Source organism: Hydractinia symbiolongicarpus, chromosome 3, assembly GCF_029227915.1.
Source record: "Hydractinia symbiolongicarpus strain clone_291-10 chromosome 3, HSymV2.1, whole genome shotgun sequence".
Taxonomy (NCBI): Eukaryota; Metazoa; Cnidaria; class Hydrozoa; order Anthoathecata; family Hydractiniidae; genus Hydractinia; species Hydractinia symbiolongicarpus.
Genome location: NC_079877.1, coordinates 10,303,406 through 10,322,532, shown reverse-complemented (window position 1 = coordinate 10,322,532; position 19,127 = coordinate 10,303,406). Strand labels below are relative to the sequence as shown.

At 34.3% G+C, this 19,127-nt stretch overlaps 1 protein-coding gene across 2 annotated transcripts; it reads right to left on the bottom strand.

Annotated features, from left to right (window-relative positions):
* Positions 1 to 6,992: 6,992 nt before the first annotated feature.
* On the bottom strand, positions 6,993 to 11,305 carry LOC130635635 (polyunsaturated fatty acid 5-lipoxygenase-like). 2 transcript variants are annotated; one of them, XM_057445025.1, is made up of 11 exons: positions 11,095 to 11,305; positions 9,847 to 9,954; positions 9,373 to 9,461; positions 9,101 to 9,254; positions 8,902 to 9,008; positions 8,598 to 8,790; positions 8,156 to 8,520; positions 7,937 to 8,040; positions 7,715 to 7,817; positions 7,434 to 7,643; positions 6,993 to 7,333 (listed from the first exon to the last, which is right to left on the bottom strand). In XM_057445025.1, the coding sequence occupies exons 1-11, from the start codon at positions 11,171 to 11,173 to the stop codon at positions 7,100 to 7,102; spliced, it is 1,746 nt and encodes a 581-aa protein (XP_057301008.1). In that variant the 5' UTR covers positions 11,174 to 11,305; the 3' UTR covers positions 6,993 to 7,099. The 2 variants fall into 2 exon arrangements, with proteins under 2 accessions (XP_057301008.1, XP_057301007.1); XM_057445024.1 differs by having other exon boundaries at positions 9,373 to 9,722; positions 11,095 to 11,303.
* Between the last annotated feature and the right edge of the window lie 7,822 nt (positions 11,306 to 19,127).

Genomic DNA, 19,127 nt, shown 5'->3' with positions numbered 1-19,127 from the left:
TATTCCTCAGAAATCTAAATCTTTTCCCCTCTTTCATATTAATTTATCTTCTCTTAATAAACATTTTGACGAATTTTGCGCCCTTTTAGCACAATTGGATTATCAGTTTAGTGTTATTGGCATTAGCGAAACAAGGCTCTCTGACTGTCTAAACTCTAACATTGATCTTCCAAATTATACCTCTTTTCATACACCTTCTAAATCCGCTGCTGGTGGAACTGGACTATATATCTGTAATAAGTACGCATTTAAGCCCCGCCATGACATGGAGAACATCATGTACTGTAGCACTTTACTTGAATCGACTCTTTTAGAAATTATTTTTAAGTCTAAAACTAATATTATCGTAGGTTGTATTTACAAGCATCCCTCTGTGGATATAAATGATTTTAATGACAATTACTTAGCTCATTTGCTCTTTAAATCTTCCAAGGGAAACAAAATTATTACTTTACTCCGTGACTTTAATATCAATCTTTTAAAATCCAACGCAGTTCGTTCGCATGCCAATTTTTTATACTTATTAGGGTCTTTTTTGCCACACATCTCACTTCCTACTAGAATAACAGACCAAAGTATATCTGGAAATTTAATGGTTGGTCTGATCACCTTCCCCAATTTCTTTTGCTCAATGATTTTACTTATTCATTTAAAAAACATGAAACCATCTCGTAGTGTTGATTGAAATAAGATTATTTTCTAATTCGCTGCGCTCAACCGAAAATAACCTTATTTATTTTCTTATTTTTGCGACAGGGAAGACTCAACTTCAACTAGTAGTAGTAGTTATGTACGAAAAAGTTAGGGTTAGTAGGTGTTTCAAAGGCCTAGATTCCTTGTAAGATATAGTAAATGCTCTGCGTCGTCCTCCACATAACCATCTTTGGCTGTCTCCGAACGCCATCTACCATGTCGTTTAAAAAGACGGTCTGGGACGTCTGCATTTGCCGCTGCTGTTGCTCCTCCAGCACGTAGGCTGTGGAGTCCGAATCTTGTCCTATCAAATCCGATTGATGCCAGTGCATCGAGTGCATTTTCTCTTGCTGTTGTGTAGCTGATTGGGCGATTCATCTTTTTAAAACTTCCGAATTTGTTGTTTGATGTAACTGTGACCGCTCTAAACAGATAGGAATCAGGCTCAGCAGGTACATACTTCATATACTCACTTAAATTATATACTGGGCAGATCCCATTTCCGCAAGCGCTGATGTAAACCCAGTGTCCTTCTCTGTAGATATCTGTTTTGCTTTTCGCTATGAACAGTTTCATAAAGCTATTTTTGTAATTGACGTTACATCTTTTCAGATTACTAATTTACGAAAACCTAATAAAAGCCACAGAATCCCAAGAGAAAGATATTAAAAGTTCTAAGTTTGTAAAGGTTAACAGCTTCGCTTTTAACAAGTTGTTTATGTAATGCGTGCAAATGTTCAACCGTAATTATGTCTTTCTTACGAGTTTGATGTTGTAGTAGGCGTTTAGCGGCTGCGAGCATATTTTTTTGGTAAAGTGTGGTCGCATGGGTTATTGTAGCCTGTCAAATTGTGAAAATACTGGATAGCGTAGAATGCGATTTCGATTTTAGGATAAGAATTGTTCATTTGGGTTAGATTAAGTATGTACAACGCAACTGTTAGCGGTAGAGCTGGTAATTTTGATACAGAATATTTTTGACACCATGTATTCCATGAATTAAAAGAATAATAGTACGTTTTTATCGTGTTATTCGCCCTGGAATTTAAGATATATTCTGGTAGATCTTATGCTAAATGCCTCAAAGTTTTTGTTTTCCAAATGTTGCGTAAAATGACTTGCAAAGAGTTCTAAAATGTAAAAAACATTGCCTATTGATTTTAAGAGTTTTCGTTTGTCCAGTGACTGTATGTCTTAGTCCAGTGACGACACCGTCGCTGTCCCTGTGGATTCGGTTTATGTAAATTGCAGTTTGAAAGCTATTATTTTGCTTTTAAAATGCTTTGAACCTATGGCGGATTTTTTTTGCACTCTCCTTGAGTAACGCATAAATTGGGATTGTCAAAGATCCTGAAGTTTTTAATAAATTTTTGGAAGTCCCCTGTTGAATCAGTTAAAAATGGCCAAAACGCTGCCGAAGGCCAGTATGGGGCCACCAGTGTGCCCGAAGCTTTACAGGTCTGCATGTGTTTTAAAACCTTTGATATAGTTTGAATCGGGGGCACGAGTAAATTATTTTCGTTTTCCCACGAGGTATTAAAGGCGTTTACGCATTCAGTTTCCGGACAATAATATTTTGAGTTGAACCTGCCCACCTTTTTGTTTTCGTCATTAGCAAACCTATCTACGGTGAATGGACCCCAGAGCCTGTTTAGGTATTCGAAAAAGCTTTTTGTGATTTCCCAATTGTCCGTGTCCGTATAACGACTTAATTTATCATCGTATTGAATTTGGTTTCTTGGGACCCATTCGACATTTAAATCTGTTTTTTGTTTCTTACAAATATCAAAAATATTTTCTGCCAATATCTGTAAGTTTTCCTTTGAGCTGCCTCTTTTTATTATACAATGGCTCGCGTAATTATCTGTCTTCCAAAGTACTGCTTTGTTGCATAAAACTGATTTTAATGATTGTAGCGATCACATCGCTCGCATCAGAACAAACGATTAACCAGGGAGTATTTCCCCGTGTCATTGGTCTCTGTGTGTTTTAGCAGATTGTTCTTCCAAAAGAACAGTTCTTTCACAGCTTCTGAAGCGTGTGACATGTTCATTCGGGAGTCCCATGATATTCGCGATTCAATAAGATAATAAACTCGTCTAATTTTCAGTTGGGCCAAATTGCCTATAACAAATTTCATGGATATCATTTTTCCGCAAAATTTTGCTAATTTTCGTGCTGACGTGTACGGTAGGGAATCAAGAATGAATTGTAAACTCGAAAGAGTAGAAATTAATCGCTGGAAAGGTATAGAAAAAGTTTTTTCTTCAGATCTAGATTAATGCCGAGCCATGTCATGTTTTGAGTGAGACTCCACAGAGATTTGTCGTTGTTTGCGACAAACCCAGATTTCTTAAGCGAGTCTCAGACGAAGTTTGACGCCCTCAGAGTCGATTCATAGGTATTGTTTGTGCCAGCGCCGTCATCAATAAAACATGCAAATTTTATAGCATGTTCTCGCCAGTGTTTTACGAGGACTCGCATTGTTTTTGTGAAAACAAAGGGGGCAGAAGAGAGACCAAACGGTAGGACTGTAAAAACAAAATACCTTTTTTCGCCATTTGTTACCCGAGAAAATCCTAAATATTTTTGATGCTCTGGAGCAATTTCTATGTGATGATAGCCTTGTTTTATGTCAAATTTAAACATGAAACCATTTGCCTCAACAAGTTCTCCGAAAATCTTCCAATCATCGAATGTGGTTTTTTGTTTGTACACGTGTTTGTTTACATGTCTCAGGTCAAGAATAAGTCTCTTCTTATTTTTGGACGAACTAACGCTCAGTGGATTAACCACGTGTGGCTCAGTAGCCATCTCGTTTATTCTTCCGGTTTTAAGTAACTCGTGTAATTCCTTATTTACAAAATCTTCATTGTCAAGAGCCGAACAGTTGTTTTTGAAAGAAGCCTTTTTAGGGGTGGTGAAAAAGGGAATTTTGTATCCGTATTTTATAAGTTCTAAAATAGTTATATTAGTGCCTATGTTCTCCCAGTAAGGTAGACGCCGCCTGAGATTGTCCTTCACGGTATGTGGAGGATTAGCTTGGCGCGAATAAGACCTATTGCATTCAGAAAAATTATATACAGTAGAAACAGTATCACACTTAACTTTTGCCTTTTCTTTAGGGTTGTTTGAGGTCAGGGCAGTCCTTTCGCCAATGTCCTTGTTTTCCGCATCCGAAACACAGAGATCGCTGTTGTGGCTGTTGGTAACTTCGCTGGCATTGATTCGCGAATCTTGGTTGCTGTTGAGATAGCCCGAAGATAGGCCTCCCCGGAGGTGCATATTGTGAGCCGAAGGGGATAAAATTTTGATGCTGCGAAGGGTGTGTGAATGAGGAAGACTGGTATGGGGGCCGACGTAGAACATGCTCGAAGGTTGACTTTCTCTTGGTCGCCTTTTTCTTTTTCAGAGCCTGGTTTTCCGCAGCCTTCATCTTTTTGTCATCCTCTGAATCGCTGGCAAGATCGTCGGATAAGTATTCGTCGACAGCAGCCCATCCAGCCGGAGATTTATCTGCGAAACGGATACATTTGTTTCGCTTGTGGAGATCATCTATGACATTATCAATCTTTTTGGAAGATCTTGTAATCGAACCATCTTTTACTAGTTGTTTTATTATTTCTAGACTTTGAATTAAATCGCTATTGAATTGATGTTGTATTTTATTACCTCTGAATTTTAATTCGGTTTTACTGATCTTGTGCTGCTCCAGAAGACGTTTTTCCAAGTTTTTCGATCCAGTGGTAAGCCTTTGTTCTAGATTTTCGTTCTGTTCTTGGAATTTACGGTCAAAGTAGTTTGTTAGATGTTGTAGTATGTCGGGTTCAGCGTTATTTGTGTCCATTAACGCTTCTTGTTGCTCAGTCATTTTGAGTGAATTGTGGACAAACAGTTTTAACGTGTACGGTTCAAGAACTACTTGACATGTGAGCGCTTCCATGCCTTGTACGCCCTTTAAACACTTAAAAAACCACGTGACTGGCCTTGGCCATACATACGAAATTAAATTCAATTCTAGCGCTGGAAAAATGTGATGCTAGTAGCTCTTTGAATGGATTTTATCAAAAACTTGACTTCCTGATTGACAACCATGTCCCAATGGTAAAACTAACGAAAAAGCAAATTAAACTGAAATCTAAACCTTGGGTAACAAGAGAATCGTTGTCTTCTATTAATGTGAGAAATAAGCTTCTTAATAATTTAAAGCGTGAAACATCCAACATGAGGGCAACTATTCTAGCTCGTTACAAATTTTATAGAAATCGAATTGTTTCGCCTTTAAAGCAGAGCAACAAAACTCATTATTGTAATTATTTTATAAATAATTCTAACAGCGCCAAAAATGTCTGGGAAGGTATTAAAGAATTGAGTTCTATAAATTCTTCCAACAAACACAAAATTTCATTGGAAAATGGTAACTCGGTTTCCACCGATCCAAAAATCATTTGTGAAACTTCTAATAACATTTTCACTAATATCGCAGAAAATCCTATCCCAAATTTCTTTATTTATATTTCCAACTACAGCTACTGAGGTTTACTCAACTATTACGACACTTGGTAGAAATAAGGCCACCGGACCCAACAGCATGCCTGTTTCTATTCTACAGTTCGTTAAAAAGAAGTTTCCACCCAATCTCCTAAACGTATAGATTTGTCACTTAAAACGGGTGTTTATCCGACCAGACTGAAAGAGACTGAAAGACTTTCCACTTAAAGTTGAAAATTATCGTCCAATTTCTTTTTTGTCCAATTTTAATAAGATATACTAAAAATTCATGTACAAACGTTTAACCAACTTTCTTGATATCAACAAATTATTTTACCCATTAAATTTGGTTTTCGCAAAAAACATTCCACCAAGAATGACTTAATCTGTCTTGAAGCTATTTATGAAGCTCTCGACTCCGGCAAATTTGCCTGTTCAGTTTTCATCGGGTTGCCTAGAGCGTTACACAGTAGACCAATCAAATTTATTATTGAACATCATGGCACTTGTGGTGCTGGCCTATCGTGGTTTAAGTTGTTCTTAACCGAACGTAAGCAGTTTGTCACAATATCTAATGTCCCCTCTGAACTTTGCTTGATATTACATGGGGTACCCCAAGGCTCGGTCCTTGGGCCACTCCTTTTTTTATTACTTATTAATGACTTGAATAACGCTATAATATATTCAACAGTTAACCTTGCTGATGATACTAAACAACATGTCCCTAAAATCATTGTGCAAAAAAATTGCCATTAATTTGAAATTTTTATCTAATTGGCTAAATGCAAATAAAATTTCACTAAATTCTACTAAAACAGAGTATATTGTTTTTAGGCAAAAACGTAAGTACACTGATTTTAAAGTGAAGATTAAAATGTATGGTAAAATACGTCGTCCCAGTATTGTTGTGAAGTACTTAGGTGTATTTATTGACAAAAGCCTCAATTGGGGAAAAATACAGATTTTGTTTGCAATAAATTAAAACAAGCTAATGGTGCACTATACAAACTCAGGCATTATTACTCCATCAATAATGGTGTCTTTATACTTCGCCCTATTTCACTCACATATGTCTTACGCTGGCCAAGTCTAGGGTCAAAATTCATCTTAAAAACCCAGCGAGTTTTAAATCTACAAAAAAGAGCTATGCGCATAATAACCTTTCTGACTTTAATTTTTTTTGACTCCTCTGTTTCTGGATCTTAAAATTCTTTCTTTTTTTCGATTTTGTTAAGATGTGCAATATTATTTTTCTTCAAAAGTTAATCAATTATAAACTACCTTTACTCTTCTAAATAATTTTATAATTACATGTAATGCTTGCAATCTTCCAAATAATCGTGCTAATCCGGGCTCGATGAGTTTACTTAAGAAAACCAAAATTTGAAGTTATAATGCTTTTCAAAGTTGTAACTTAGTTTGGTGGTCGTTCCTACCTATTAGGTAGGTATTATCCTATCGGAATGGTCTCAAGTCTAAAAAAAAAAAACTTGAATATCTTGGATGCTATATCTTTGTTAAGTTGAGATTTAACTTGTACTGAATACCACTGCGTTTAAGGAATCATTTAGCGTAACCAATGCCTGTCAAGAGGCTGGTAATACTTTGTCATGTTGGAAGAGACGTTTGCTTTTTTGAAAGCATGAAACATAGCTGTAGTCGTTTCACCAGTAAATACATCCATTCATGATTAATTAGAAAGTTGTTATAGTTTCCTCAATGACTTATCACAAGGCTATCAGTCACGTTAATTCTCCTATGGTTTGATTTCATGTGATTTGTTGATGACACAAAGCAAAACAAAACGATTTATTTATTTTTCATTCATAGAAAATCAAAACTCGAGTTTATTACAAAGGATTTGATTCATAATTTACTGAAATTTAAACTACGACGGAACATAGCATTAGCATTTTTAGATATGAACACTATTGGTTAACCATTTGGGCTCCAGGTATTGCATCCCCAAATATCCAGCTGCTTTTCGTCGTGCGTTTCGACGTTGCAAGCTACGTTGGATACACGAATTAAATCGATTGTACGTTCTCTTAACTAGATAACGCAGCTTCTTATCGTTCACCCTATCGTAGTAATCCATAATTCGATTCGCACGGAAATGACTTAGGGTGTCTCCAAAATGCGTTGCACCCTGAAATAAAAGCAATTAGGTCATTTATGCGGACTTAATTCAATGGAATTTCTATATTATCACATCCTAAATGTGAGCGCAAAACGTTGTATTCACTTACCACTGTTACTCTGCTATCTGGCAAGAAATGTGCGTACTTTCCAGCTGCATTTGGAGCTGTGTCATTGTACAGTTTCACTGGCATCATTGGTAAATACGTAGGGGAAATCGCATAATTAACCGTAACATGTATGATATTATACCACAGAAATCTTGTGATAAAGAGCGACAGTTGATGGCGGGAACAAAATGATGAGGGAAATCCGGTGAACTAAAATATTAATAATGTTAAAAAAATATTAAAGTTAAATGTCAAAAGAATGCGAAAAATACTAGGCGAACCTTTCCTTTGCCACCGTCTTGTCCAGTACCATCAGCAGATACTTCATTAGCAAAACTCTGCAGCTCTCTGTCCATTTTGACGTCAAGATCACGACGATAATACCTGCGAATTCCAAAGTAACTAGGAATCAAATCTATATGTTCCCGTACATTGTGTATCAGAACGTAAAGGAACGTCAAGAACAGGGCTATGTTACTAAAGTTACGTAAATATGCACTTACATTTTTACTAATCGATAAGCAAATGATTTTAATTCACGCCAAATCACTTTGCCATCGTCACGAAATGGGTTATATCTCAATAATCTATCATTAAGACCACGTTTCTATAAAGAAGAGTTTTACCATTGCATTTCTTACCAAGGATTTTAGACAGAAATATCAATTTGTTGCTCATTTTTTAATATTTTTGCGGGTAAATATTTATAGGAACAATCTTACCTTCATGAGTGTTTCAAAGTCAAACATTCCATATCTTCTTTCCTGATATGCTTGTGTCGACAAGTTAGCCACACCAATATGCGACACTGCAAAGTACTGATGTCCATATGATTGGGGAAAGGACAGGGCTGGATAAGCAGTGGATATGTGAGGGGTTGTCCCTTCGCAATGAAATTTGAGAACATCATATAAAGGATGTAGCGTGCTGAAGTGTCGTCGGAAGGCAAGGCAGAAGATTGTGTAAACAAAATGTACATGGCCAAGATGATGTTTAAATTGGCAGACATCTTGGTGGGCCTGCAAAGCCATTCCTCTTGCACTCAACCATTGTGCTTTCGGTGAACTTGGCGTGAATACATCAGAAGCTAAAATACGAGATCAGATTTATATTCAGCACCTAAAATTTGGTTGGAAACAAATGTAAGAAGAATTGACAAATTACATGGTAAGTAATCCCACTGAATAGCAACTACTTTCAATTGACGTCTTCTATTTCTGATGAATAAAGTGATTGGTGAGGTGACATTAATCAGTGTACGCGTATCGTTTGGGTTTTTATCAAGAATATCTTCGAAAGTTGGCATGCCATTGTGTTCCTCATTATACAAAACATATAGACGTTGTTGACGTGCTGCCTATAAAGTAGAACTCTTGGTTTAAAAAATAAATGCTATGAGAGCTTAAAAAAACAAAAACATTTGACACGACTTCAATAATGGATCACTGTTCTTCAAGGAAGAACTTACTTGGTACAAAGTTATCCTTCGTCCATATGCTTGCGATAAGGCTGCAGTGAAATCAAATACTGGATTCAACTGTTTTACTAGCTTTGAAAATTGTAGTCCAACTTTACCTAAAACCAAAGTACATTATGAAAGTATTAACTTTGCGGCATTCGATCTGTGCGCTTCATTCCCTCGTAGTGAATCAACAATGAGTACTTACCGCGTTTAGTCACCTTACGAAGTGTCCATGGACATTGCATTGTTAAAACGTATTGACTGAAAGTGTCATCATCTTCCCATTTCTTGTTTGAAATAAAACTTGTGTGTGATGGATCAGACTGAGGACTGTTAAAATGTTGTGGAACTCGCAAACTCTAAAATGAATGCCACAGTGAAACTATTGTTAGTACATGACACTCATTTTGTTGCCTTTTAAAAGTATTGTCGGGCAATTCATGATCGTTATGAAAAGAATTTATATGCATGACTTACTTTAATAGCGGCTTCGAAAGATTGATGCACGATTTCATACTCTTTAATGGTGAAAAAAGGTGCTAGGGCAAAAGCTTTGTTCATCTTCTCTAAAACAACACCCATAGTTTTCACCCATGTTAAATAAAGTATGAAATATTTTGATTCGAATTTATCGATGGCGTAGTAAAAAGCGATTGAATTGTTTGTCTGGTTCAAAAAGGGGATAAACTTGAACGGAAAATTGATTGTTGATTGTTGTGTTTCGTCTGTAATTTTGTACCAGAATCTTGCTTTTATGGTGTCGAACGCACGTTTCATCAGACATTTTTTAGACGTTGTGTGTTGCGGGAGAGAAATTTTGCACGGACCTGAGAGTAAAGCAATATTCTATGATTCCATCTACAAATGTGTTATGCACCCTTGATTGCGAGGTAGTACAATTGATAGATACGTGGTAAATAAAATACATTTGGGTTAAAAAAAAATACATACGCGGTAAGTAACATTTATTGTGATCCATTACTATTTCTGTAAACTCTCGTTCGTCATGGTGGAAATCATCATTACCAGAAAGTTCATGAAGTTCAGCAAAATCCAACCCTGTAACAAATATATATTTTGTTACCTTGACTTGCCATTATTAGCCTGTTAATTCAAAGATTTTGAAAAACACATTAATTTTATATGAAAGAGCTTGATAAGTGAATTTGTATTTTTTAAAGAAATTTCAGTGATTATGCATGACTGTGTTTAGTTTTGTCTAGCTCTGTGTTTAGTTTTGACAAAGCATAATGTGTTCGAAATGTTTTTTTGGCCGTTCAGTTTCGCGTTTTGAACATTTACTTCAATAATTAGTTACTATAATTATGCTCAATAATGTCGCATAATTAGTGCAACTTTTAAAGAACCAATGAAGCTTTTGAAAAAAAAATAAAAAAGATTCCTAGACAAATTTGGGAGCTTTTTTACATGAACACTGTTGAAGATGTTACTTTTAAACTAATTTCTATGACAAACCAAAATGCACTAAATGTTTAGTTAAGCTTCCAATAACAACCACCCGTCTTAGACCACCAAATCTGGGTCATCCAATGCATTTATTGGTAATTTGTTACTACATCTGCTTAACGTGACTGGCAACCGCTAATTTTTATCCTCAACACAAGATAATTTCAATGTGAGCAAACCATATTTATTCACTTATAGGGAAAAATCACTAAGTTGGATTCTATACAGGTGTGACAGTATACATATTCTTGGCATACTCATTTACTTAGTAAACCTTTTTTAGGCTTTGTGTTAAGCTATATCCCAAAATTGCCACGAGACAAAAATATTGCCTTGTTTTTTCAGTTGTGAGATTTAGAACGTTAAAAAAAGCTTAGCTGTGAATTTCCACACAAAGATCTCATTATCAATTTTTAATTAGATTCCTAATTATTTAATTAAAATTCCTAATGTTCTGGAAGAAACTTCCGCTCTACTACTTCACGTACTTGCGGTATGATCAAATCAATTTTAAAAAATATATCAAATTTATACATGTGCCTTCCATTTCCCATAATAGAAGTAATTACATTAGCTACAGAATGTAAAACATGACTTTTCGACCTTTTGGAAATTAGAAAAGTGGTGTCTCAGATGAAAATTATTTTAAACGTCTAACAGTTAGTACAACAAAAAAGACTGCCTAGAAAACTTTTTCTTATATATTTACGTCTTTTAAAAACTGTTACCTACCTTCAATACTGTTGCATGAATAAAGATTAGCAAGGAAGGCTAACCCTGCAAACAGCCATAACATCCTTGCCTGCTCCATTTTCTCTTATAGTCTGGTAGCTTTTTTTGGTTTTATGAGAAAGAACTTGTATCACGCCTTTTATAACGCTAGAAAAAAAGTTCCGCTAGTTTAAAATTAGATGATAGGAACGTATAATGCAATTGATACCAGTGCTCTCAAGGGTTTGCAGTATTAATCATAATTGGTACGGACAATAGAAATAAAAATGGCTGTATCAACAAGTTTCGTGTAAATTACCGAACGTAAAAGACGGACAATAGAAATAGAAATGGCTGTATTAACAAGTTTCGTGTAAATTACCGTAAGCAAGTCAATTTACACCAAGTGAACCGAAGCTAACAAAAATTTTATCACTGGAATTGTTGTACATGTTGACCAGTCTTTGCTAACTTAAGAACGTGTCATTTACTTCTTCTTTTCTTCCATAAAAACATAATAGTCACACAGAGCGATAAATTATATGTTGGACTTTGGGGTACAGAAAGTTTTTAAGTGATTGAAAGATGTAGCTAAAACTGGTAGCACTGATAGAAAAAAGAGTGAATTTTAGCATTGTGGGCAAGATGTTGATGAACTTGTTTAGATGAAATCTAAGGGGATCCAAATAAAATGGTAGCTTGCGTTAGAAAGATACTCCGACGAGAGTGACAACTTGCATATTAGGAAGGGATGGTATAGTGGTAGAGCTTTTCACTTACATTCATAAGGTTGTGGGTTTAAGTCTCCGTTCTGTCATACTTTACATGTAGTGTTGTTGGCTTATTTTTACCCGTTTATTGATCGCGAACCGGCTCGAATTTGAAAAGCAAGTTAAATCTATTCCAGACGAGCTGGCAATAATGTAGTAAAAAGCCAGCAGTTAGGATTGAAAATTCAAGGACATTGAACTTTCCTTTATTTAATTACACCGCAATGAATAAAAAATTATCAAAATGCGTCATTTAGACTGGCAAATCACTATCTACACAGGGAGGAAGTTTTATTCGTGTCGAGTAAACTAAAAAGGAATCATTCCGTAATTAGCAGTAATTATAGAATTTGTCTCAAAGCACGCGATTGACTAATTTTTTCCTACATATTTGCACATGGCACAAATTCATACTATCGCAATTTTTTTGTCACATTAAATAGTTGATTTTTATTGTTGTTGACAATATTTAAATTCTTTGGAAAAATTTTATCTAAAAAGAAAAAGTACGTTATAAACTCAATCATGTTTATTGGCATGAAAATGAAGATATAATCACATTTCTTTTGCGTCGAACAGAAATTAAAAATAAATTAAACAAATGGACTTATTTTCATATCCATTTTCGTTCAGGGGAATATACATACCAAAATATCGAATAACATGAAAACGAGATTAGTTCTAGCAACTTCGTAGTTTAGATATTAGTGCAGATATGGTTTTTTTACTTGCAATATTTGCGAAATTATCTTTTATACAGGTTGTTTTTAATATTTGGTGGTAATATGGGATGTTTGCATGTATCTGCCAGACACTGAGCTATTCTTATGGTTTGTTTATTGTTTTTGGTCTTAAATAAGCCAGGTATTAGCCAGCTTTGAATATGTAAGTAGCTAAGCTGGCTGATTAACTTGTTCCAAAAACGTGAAATTTCCAACCATTCACTAAAATTGACGATGCTGCTGGTATATATCCTGTGTGTCAAGTTATTGAGTTTACCTATCTTTCAAACAATATCTATGAAAATAACATTATCCAGGCTCACTGACACTGCTTTTAATATTATAGTTAACCTTGTGGGAATCTTACCCTGTATTTTTTAAATAAGGGTAGTTGTGGAAGTATTCAAAACTCGCATTATACAAATTTGTGATTGAGCTTGGTGGGGCAAGTTGGTTGACAAACTTTCCTTGAATGTCATTGCTTATTTTTTCACATTATAATCCTCTCCTGAATATTATCCTTTTTTAAAAGTATTTAAAATTATATATAAGGTTGACAAATAGGATTATATCCTAATTTTTAAATTTTGTATTAACATAGTTACCATCTTGGTATTTTTTCAGGCAAATGGAATTTTCCATTCATTTTGCTACGTCCAAAACAAATTTTTTCCTTGAAAGGACAACTTTATATAGCAATTTGAAAATTGTTTTTTAAAAACATACAAAATGGTTACTCGAACCGCTCGACATCCTGCCTAGAAAAAAAATAATTTCTGTAAAATTTTGTCAACAAAATGCCGTGGTGGACTTCAACTTTATTCAGTGAAAACAATATGAAATTTTTTATCAGGATGAAAACAAAATGTTTGGTTTTATATTTTTCATAATTCACAATATGGAAAAATTCAATCGAGATTATTTTCTGTAAATGAACAATTTAAACAATTCTTCAAGATTAGTTTTTGGGATTATATATATATATATATATATATATATATATATATATATATATATATATATATATATATATATATATATATATATATATATATATATATATATATATATATATATATATATATATATATATATATAAGCCTGAATACCTGGTTTACAAGAACATTGAAATTGAAGAAAGTTTACATCTGCGATCCCCAGAACTGGGAGTTGCAGGCAAACCCACAAAAGTACATGCTGCAATATGTTGGTGATGTTAGCAGATAGTTTATACAGGGGTTGTATATGTATAAGCGATTCATTATTATGGCACATTCGTTTGCTCATTATCAACATGGATAATAGGGCGGCATTTTAAAAAAGGCTTTACTCTTTCTATATATGGAGATTTATGGTAAGCTATATGCTCTATCAACTCATATTACTACAAACTAAGTAATAAGGTTAACCATCACAATGCTTGATACAAATGTATGATTATTGACAATCGATAAGAGAGAGAGAGAGTAGTGACAGAGTAAATGTGGCAGTTACATAATCACAACAGTCATTAGTTTGAAGACATTAATTTTATGTATCAGTGTACGCAACAAATGTTAAGAATGCTTTGTTGGTTATTCAAGCAGCTAAGCTGTAGCTACAACCCTGGAAGAATTCTTAATAGAACAGAAAATGCGATAAGAAAATCCAGCCTTTTTATTTTTCTTGACTGTCCCCTTCAATTTTCCCCAAAGTCAATGCTACTTATCCCTAGTACTTTAGGTTTCTGGAGTACATGTGTTAATATCAGCCTAGCATATTTAATATTCAACATTGATTTTAGGGGAAGGATAAAGTCACAATGAAATCTACAATGTGTTTTTATAAGATTGTATCTTAGCTGGCTGCTTGCTATTTTGTCTGCTAGTTATGTTGGCTGGCTACAAGCAAGCTAATTTTATTATTTGATTTGATCAGAGTAATGTAAAGTGCCACTGAGTGTTAGTAAACTGTACATTAAGTTTTAGTTTTAAATTTACTAGGAAACAGTAAAGTGAAAATGTATTATTAAAATCATTTTAAAAACGTGGCATAATTTTAGGTTTAACTAGCTAACATATACCCAAGAAATAACTCGTAAAATCTACGATATTTTTTGTCACACTACCACTACTAATACCCTTTTCATAACTTTCTTAACTTCGATTTTCTGAAACTGCTAGTTAAAAGCTGTAAAAGTAAGTATTTTGTTGATACATTCTTTAAACTTGCATGTGAACAAGTACAATCCCTAAGTTTGATCATAACTAATCTCGTTTTCATGTTATTCTGCATTTTCGCATGCATGTGTCGCGGAACAAAATGGATATGGAAATTATATTAATGTTAATTCTTAATATTGTAAATTCTTAACATGCGCTTTTCTAAAATAGCATTCACGTGACCCAGTTGAAGATTCAATCACTAAAGTAGTAAAAATTGCCCTATGTTACGGCCTTTATTCGTGTATTTGTTGAAACTAGTCGGTGGTGGATATGGAAATTATATTAATGTTAATTCTTAATATTGTAAATTTTTAACATGCGCTTTTCTAAAATAGCATTCACGTGACCCAGTTAAAGATTCAATCACTAACAGTAGTAAAAATTGCCCTATGTTACGGCCTTTATTCGTGTATTTGTTGAAACTAGTCGGTGGCCCCTAAAAAAAAATTCACGGGTTCGCTTGTTCTTTTTATACCGCATTTCGTGCGTCTTACTACTTGCGGTACCATTTTGCGTGACAAACAAACAGACGTATGCAGGTAATTTAAAATAGATACAGTAAAAAGAAGAGAGACCCATCCTTATAATTTACTATTTTAAATCCTTTTGTTTAAGCAAGAAATGCAAAGTGGACACGTCAGAAGGTTCCAGATTTTTTTGCACGTTTCTCGGAAAACGACTAATCACCGATTGCTTACACAAAAGATCGCGGGAATTTTACTTAGCTATAAAAGATTAAAGAAACAATTACGTTTTTGACTGAATTCTTTCAAAGTTTTTTTGTCAAAACATTCTCAGGGGTTTACCCTCTTTCTTGACATAATTTATCAGCATAATTTCAAAGAGGAATAGTTGCAGAAGGAACTCTAAGAACAAGATGCCATATTTGTTGGCGTCGTATGTTTTTTAAAATAAACGTGATTTTTTTCAGAAAATATTAAACGGGGTATGAATCCTTCATGTATGTACAAGTTAAGCCTAATGGTTACGAAAAGTAAGCTTATTCTTTAACGTTAATGCTAATCATTAAGTCATGAACGTTGGCTAGTCAAAGTTTAAGAACAAAATGCAACTGTTAATTTTCGATTTTAAAAAAGTACTCCTTATAATGTGCTTGATGTGTTATTCCGTTGGAAGAATGTTATCCCAATGAATTTTTACGAAGAAAGTAGCTGTCTTTTAAGAAAACTGCTGGTACAATGGTAATATAAATTCCATGTCTTTGACTGTCTACATAGCCAGCCAGTTAGTTATCTTGTCTACTTTTTAATGTTTTTTCCTACAATTATATTAAAACCTACCTTACTGTCTATTCTCTTTTTGCTCAGTGTTAATTACTCTATCTTGTTGGTTTTAAGATGGTAGCCTGACTGGCGTCCGTTCTTTATCCCAAATTGTTATTGTACATCAAACGTTTGCAGCACGCTTTCTCCAAATTTCGGCTGATATATCCTAGTTGTGATAAATTTAAAATATATAATAAATCACTAGGCTTTGCATTTGTGACAAGCAATAAAGAGTTTCAAACGAAGTATAATAGAGGACCGACTTGTTCACGTAATTTAGCGGACTCGATAGGATTCCGCCCCATCTGCCTTTTTGTTTTTAATAACTCTTTTTGCTATACTGCATGCTTATGATACTTAGAGAGTTTTTATATTTATCTATTAGGCACCTGGGAACCCAGTATTTAGATCCTGTACTTGTCAAAGCTTTCCATATTGGCTTTTTTCCGAAACTGCCCTTAAAGTCTCTATCAAATCCTTATAATCGGGAAAGTATAATAACCTTTGTTAGGATTATCCTTAGGACTTAAAACTGACAAGACAACTTTATTTCGTCGATAGGAATCTTTCTGAGAATTTTCGCCACCTGATTAATCCGGTTACGCGAATTTTTCGGATTTTGCGTGAAAATCGAAAAAAAACCCGGATTTTTCGGGCAGTTTTCGGTCTTTATTCATGCGAACTATGTAAAACCCGAAAAATACGTTAAATAAATTTTCTTTGGTTGTCCGAAACTTTGAACATAATTTAGAAATTCGCTTTAGAACGTAAGTAATCGATTTTGAAGCAGATAGTGGTATGTTAGACAAATTTCAACCTTCCGAAGACGTCACCAAAAATACTGACATAAGCAAAATTTATTGCTGCCTATTTGTTCTTTTATGACTTACTACGTCATAAAAGAACAAATAAGTTTACAAAGTTTGATTCAATTTGCACAAGACTTTCAAAAGGTATGGAGGAAGGGCTGAATCCGCCCCAACCTCAATACCCCGGACCGAATAGAGTTAAATGGAACAGCGCATCAACAAAAAATATAAGTGCATTTAAATCACATCTTTATTATAACTGCTAAAGTACGGATCCAGCAACCTTGGGGTAGCCAAGACAGCAAGAATAAATTTTACTATTAACCAGAAATCAGAATAGTTAAGGTGGAAAAAATTACGCTGGGTTTCAAACGCAGTTCCACTGAGCGCGCTTTTTATTAGTTTAGTCTGTCGTTCTTTGCTCAAATGTTTATTGTTGGGAATCATTTATTTTCAGCAAATGCCGGCTTTATCATTGATACAAAATCAACTGTTTTGTCCATCTAAACTGATAAATATAACCTGAGGTCAAAAGAAATGGCTTGCAATAGACAAAATAGCTTATATTATTTTTATTAAGGTAGCAGTAACCTTGTAAAAATCAGAATTTTTTTTTACGTAATTAGTTACGAAAGGTTATTTTCAGACTATGTATCCATATTTTATCTGTTATAACACACTTGTCACGATTTTATGGCTAAAATACAATTATCTTTCACCAAAAATATTCAGCCTCAACATTTCCTCTTTAAAATAAAATTGATGAATAATTAATTAGTTCTGCCGAACATAGTTTAAGTCTACGTGCTTGCGAAATTGTATAGAAAGAAATGACGTAATTATTAAAGAGAAAAGTTAATAACAACAAAAAAGGCGCATTATGTAGAAATTTAAGACGATCTTCATTATGCTACACTGCACGAGCTTTAACTTTCGATAGCATTTTCGTTTTACTTTAAAATTTTCATACATGCTCGGTGAATCATGCAGCCATGATAAGGCGTGCGGAAATCTTTTTATTTGGAATATTTTTCTTTTACCAGCGTTTGATGCAGCAGGGGATGCCAACAAAGAATCTTTTGAAAAAAACAAAAGGCTATTGTTAAAAAAATAAGAATGCACAAAAAAAATCCGCACACCGTTTTAACAGGGTTAACCCGAGGTTTATTTAAAACCAGAAGCTGATGAAAAATAAAGTTCCAATAAAGTTGGAGCTCGTAAAAGACGATTTTTTTCTAGTTTTTGATACATTTTAAAAAAGAAATTTCTGCTGACTCAGCAATTTTAGTATTAAGTTAAAAGCATTTTATTATGTATTAAGGCCTATATTCCTAAGAAATAGTAAACAAAAATGGTATAACCAAAACACTGAGTAAATAATTCAAGCTATTTGGACAGCTAAAAAAGGGTTACTGGCACCTTAACTGATATTATTATTATTTTTCCGAATATGTTTACAGGATATAGCCACTTTAGTGTTGGAAACAGTGTTATCAACGTGGATCCTGTGTGCTGAATGCATACATTAGGTATTCACTAGCAATGCTTACCCAATTCACATGTCTCGGGTTGACCTGTGGTAAAGACCTTTGCTAAACATGCCCCAGCTGTGGACGGAACCACAGACCCTGTGATTACGAAGCGAACGCCATAACCACAAGGCCAAGCGCCACAAGCTATTTTGTAGCTATTTTGTTTGGGTCTGTACAAAAAAAATTACTGTCTAAAGATTTCATTTTGACAATGTTGTGAAAACCAGGTTTGTTAAAAATTTGATTTGAATTTCATTGATTCAATTTTTCGAAAAAATAAGGCATACGAAGAAACCATATGCAGAATGGTTTAAAAAATGGAATGGTTTAAAAAAGCATTTTTTCTTTGTCGGAAGAAGAGTCTATCACACAAATTCCACGACGTTTTGCTTGTTCCTTATTGTCCTGATAAATGTTTAATGAAAAAATGCAGTGGATTTATAATTGTCAACAATTCTTGCTGTTTTTGTGACGTGTGATTTAAGATAGTGGATTTATTTTAACTTGATTTTTGAGTCTGCATCTATATATGTATTTGAGTCTGTATAACTATTTCTTAACTATTCTACGGCAATGTTATTTTGTTTACAAACATAATTATCATTTTAGTTGAGGTTAAAAGTTATACCGTGCTGTATAAAACCCGTTGTGAAGGCTATTTAGCCAATCAACGCTGCGGATTTCCCGTATAAACCGGTTAAGAAGAGCTATCAGTTAATAATGGTTGATAT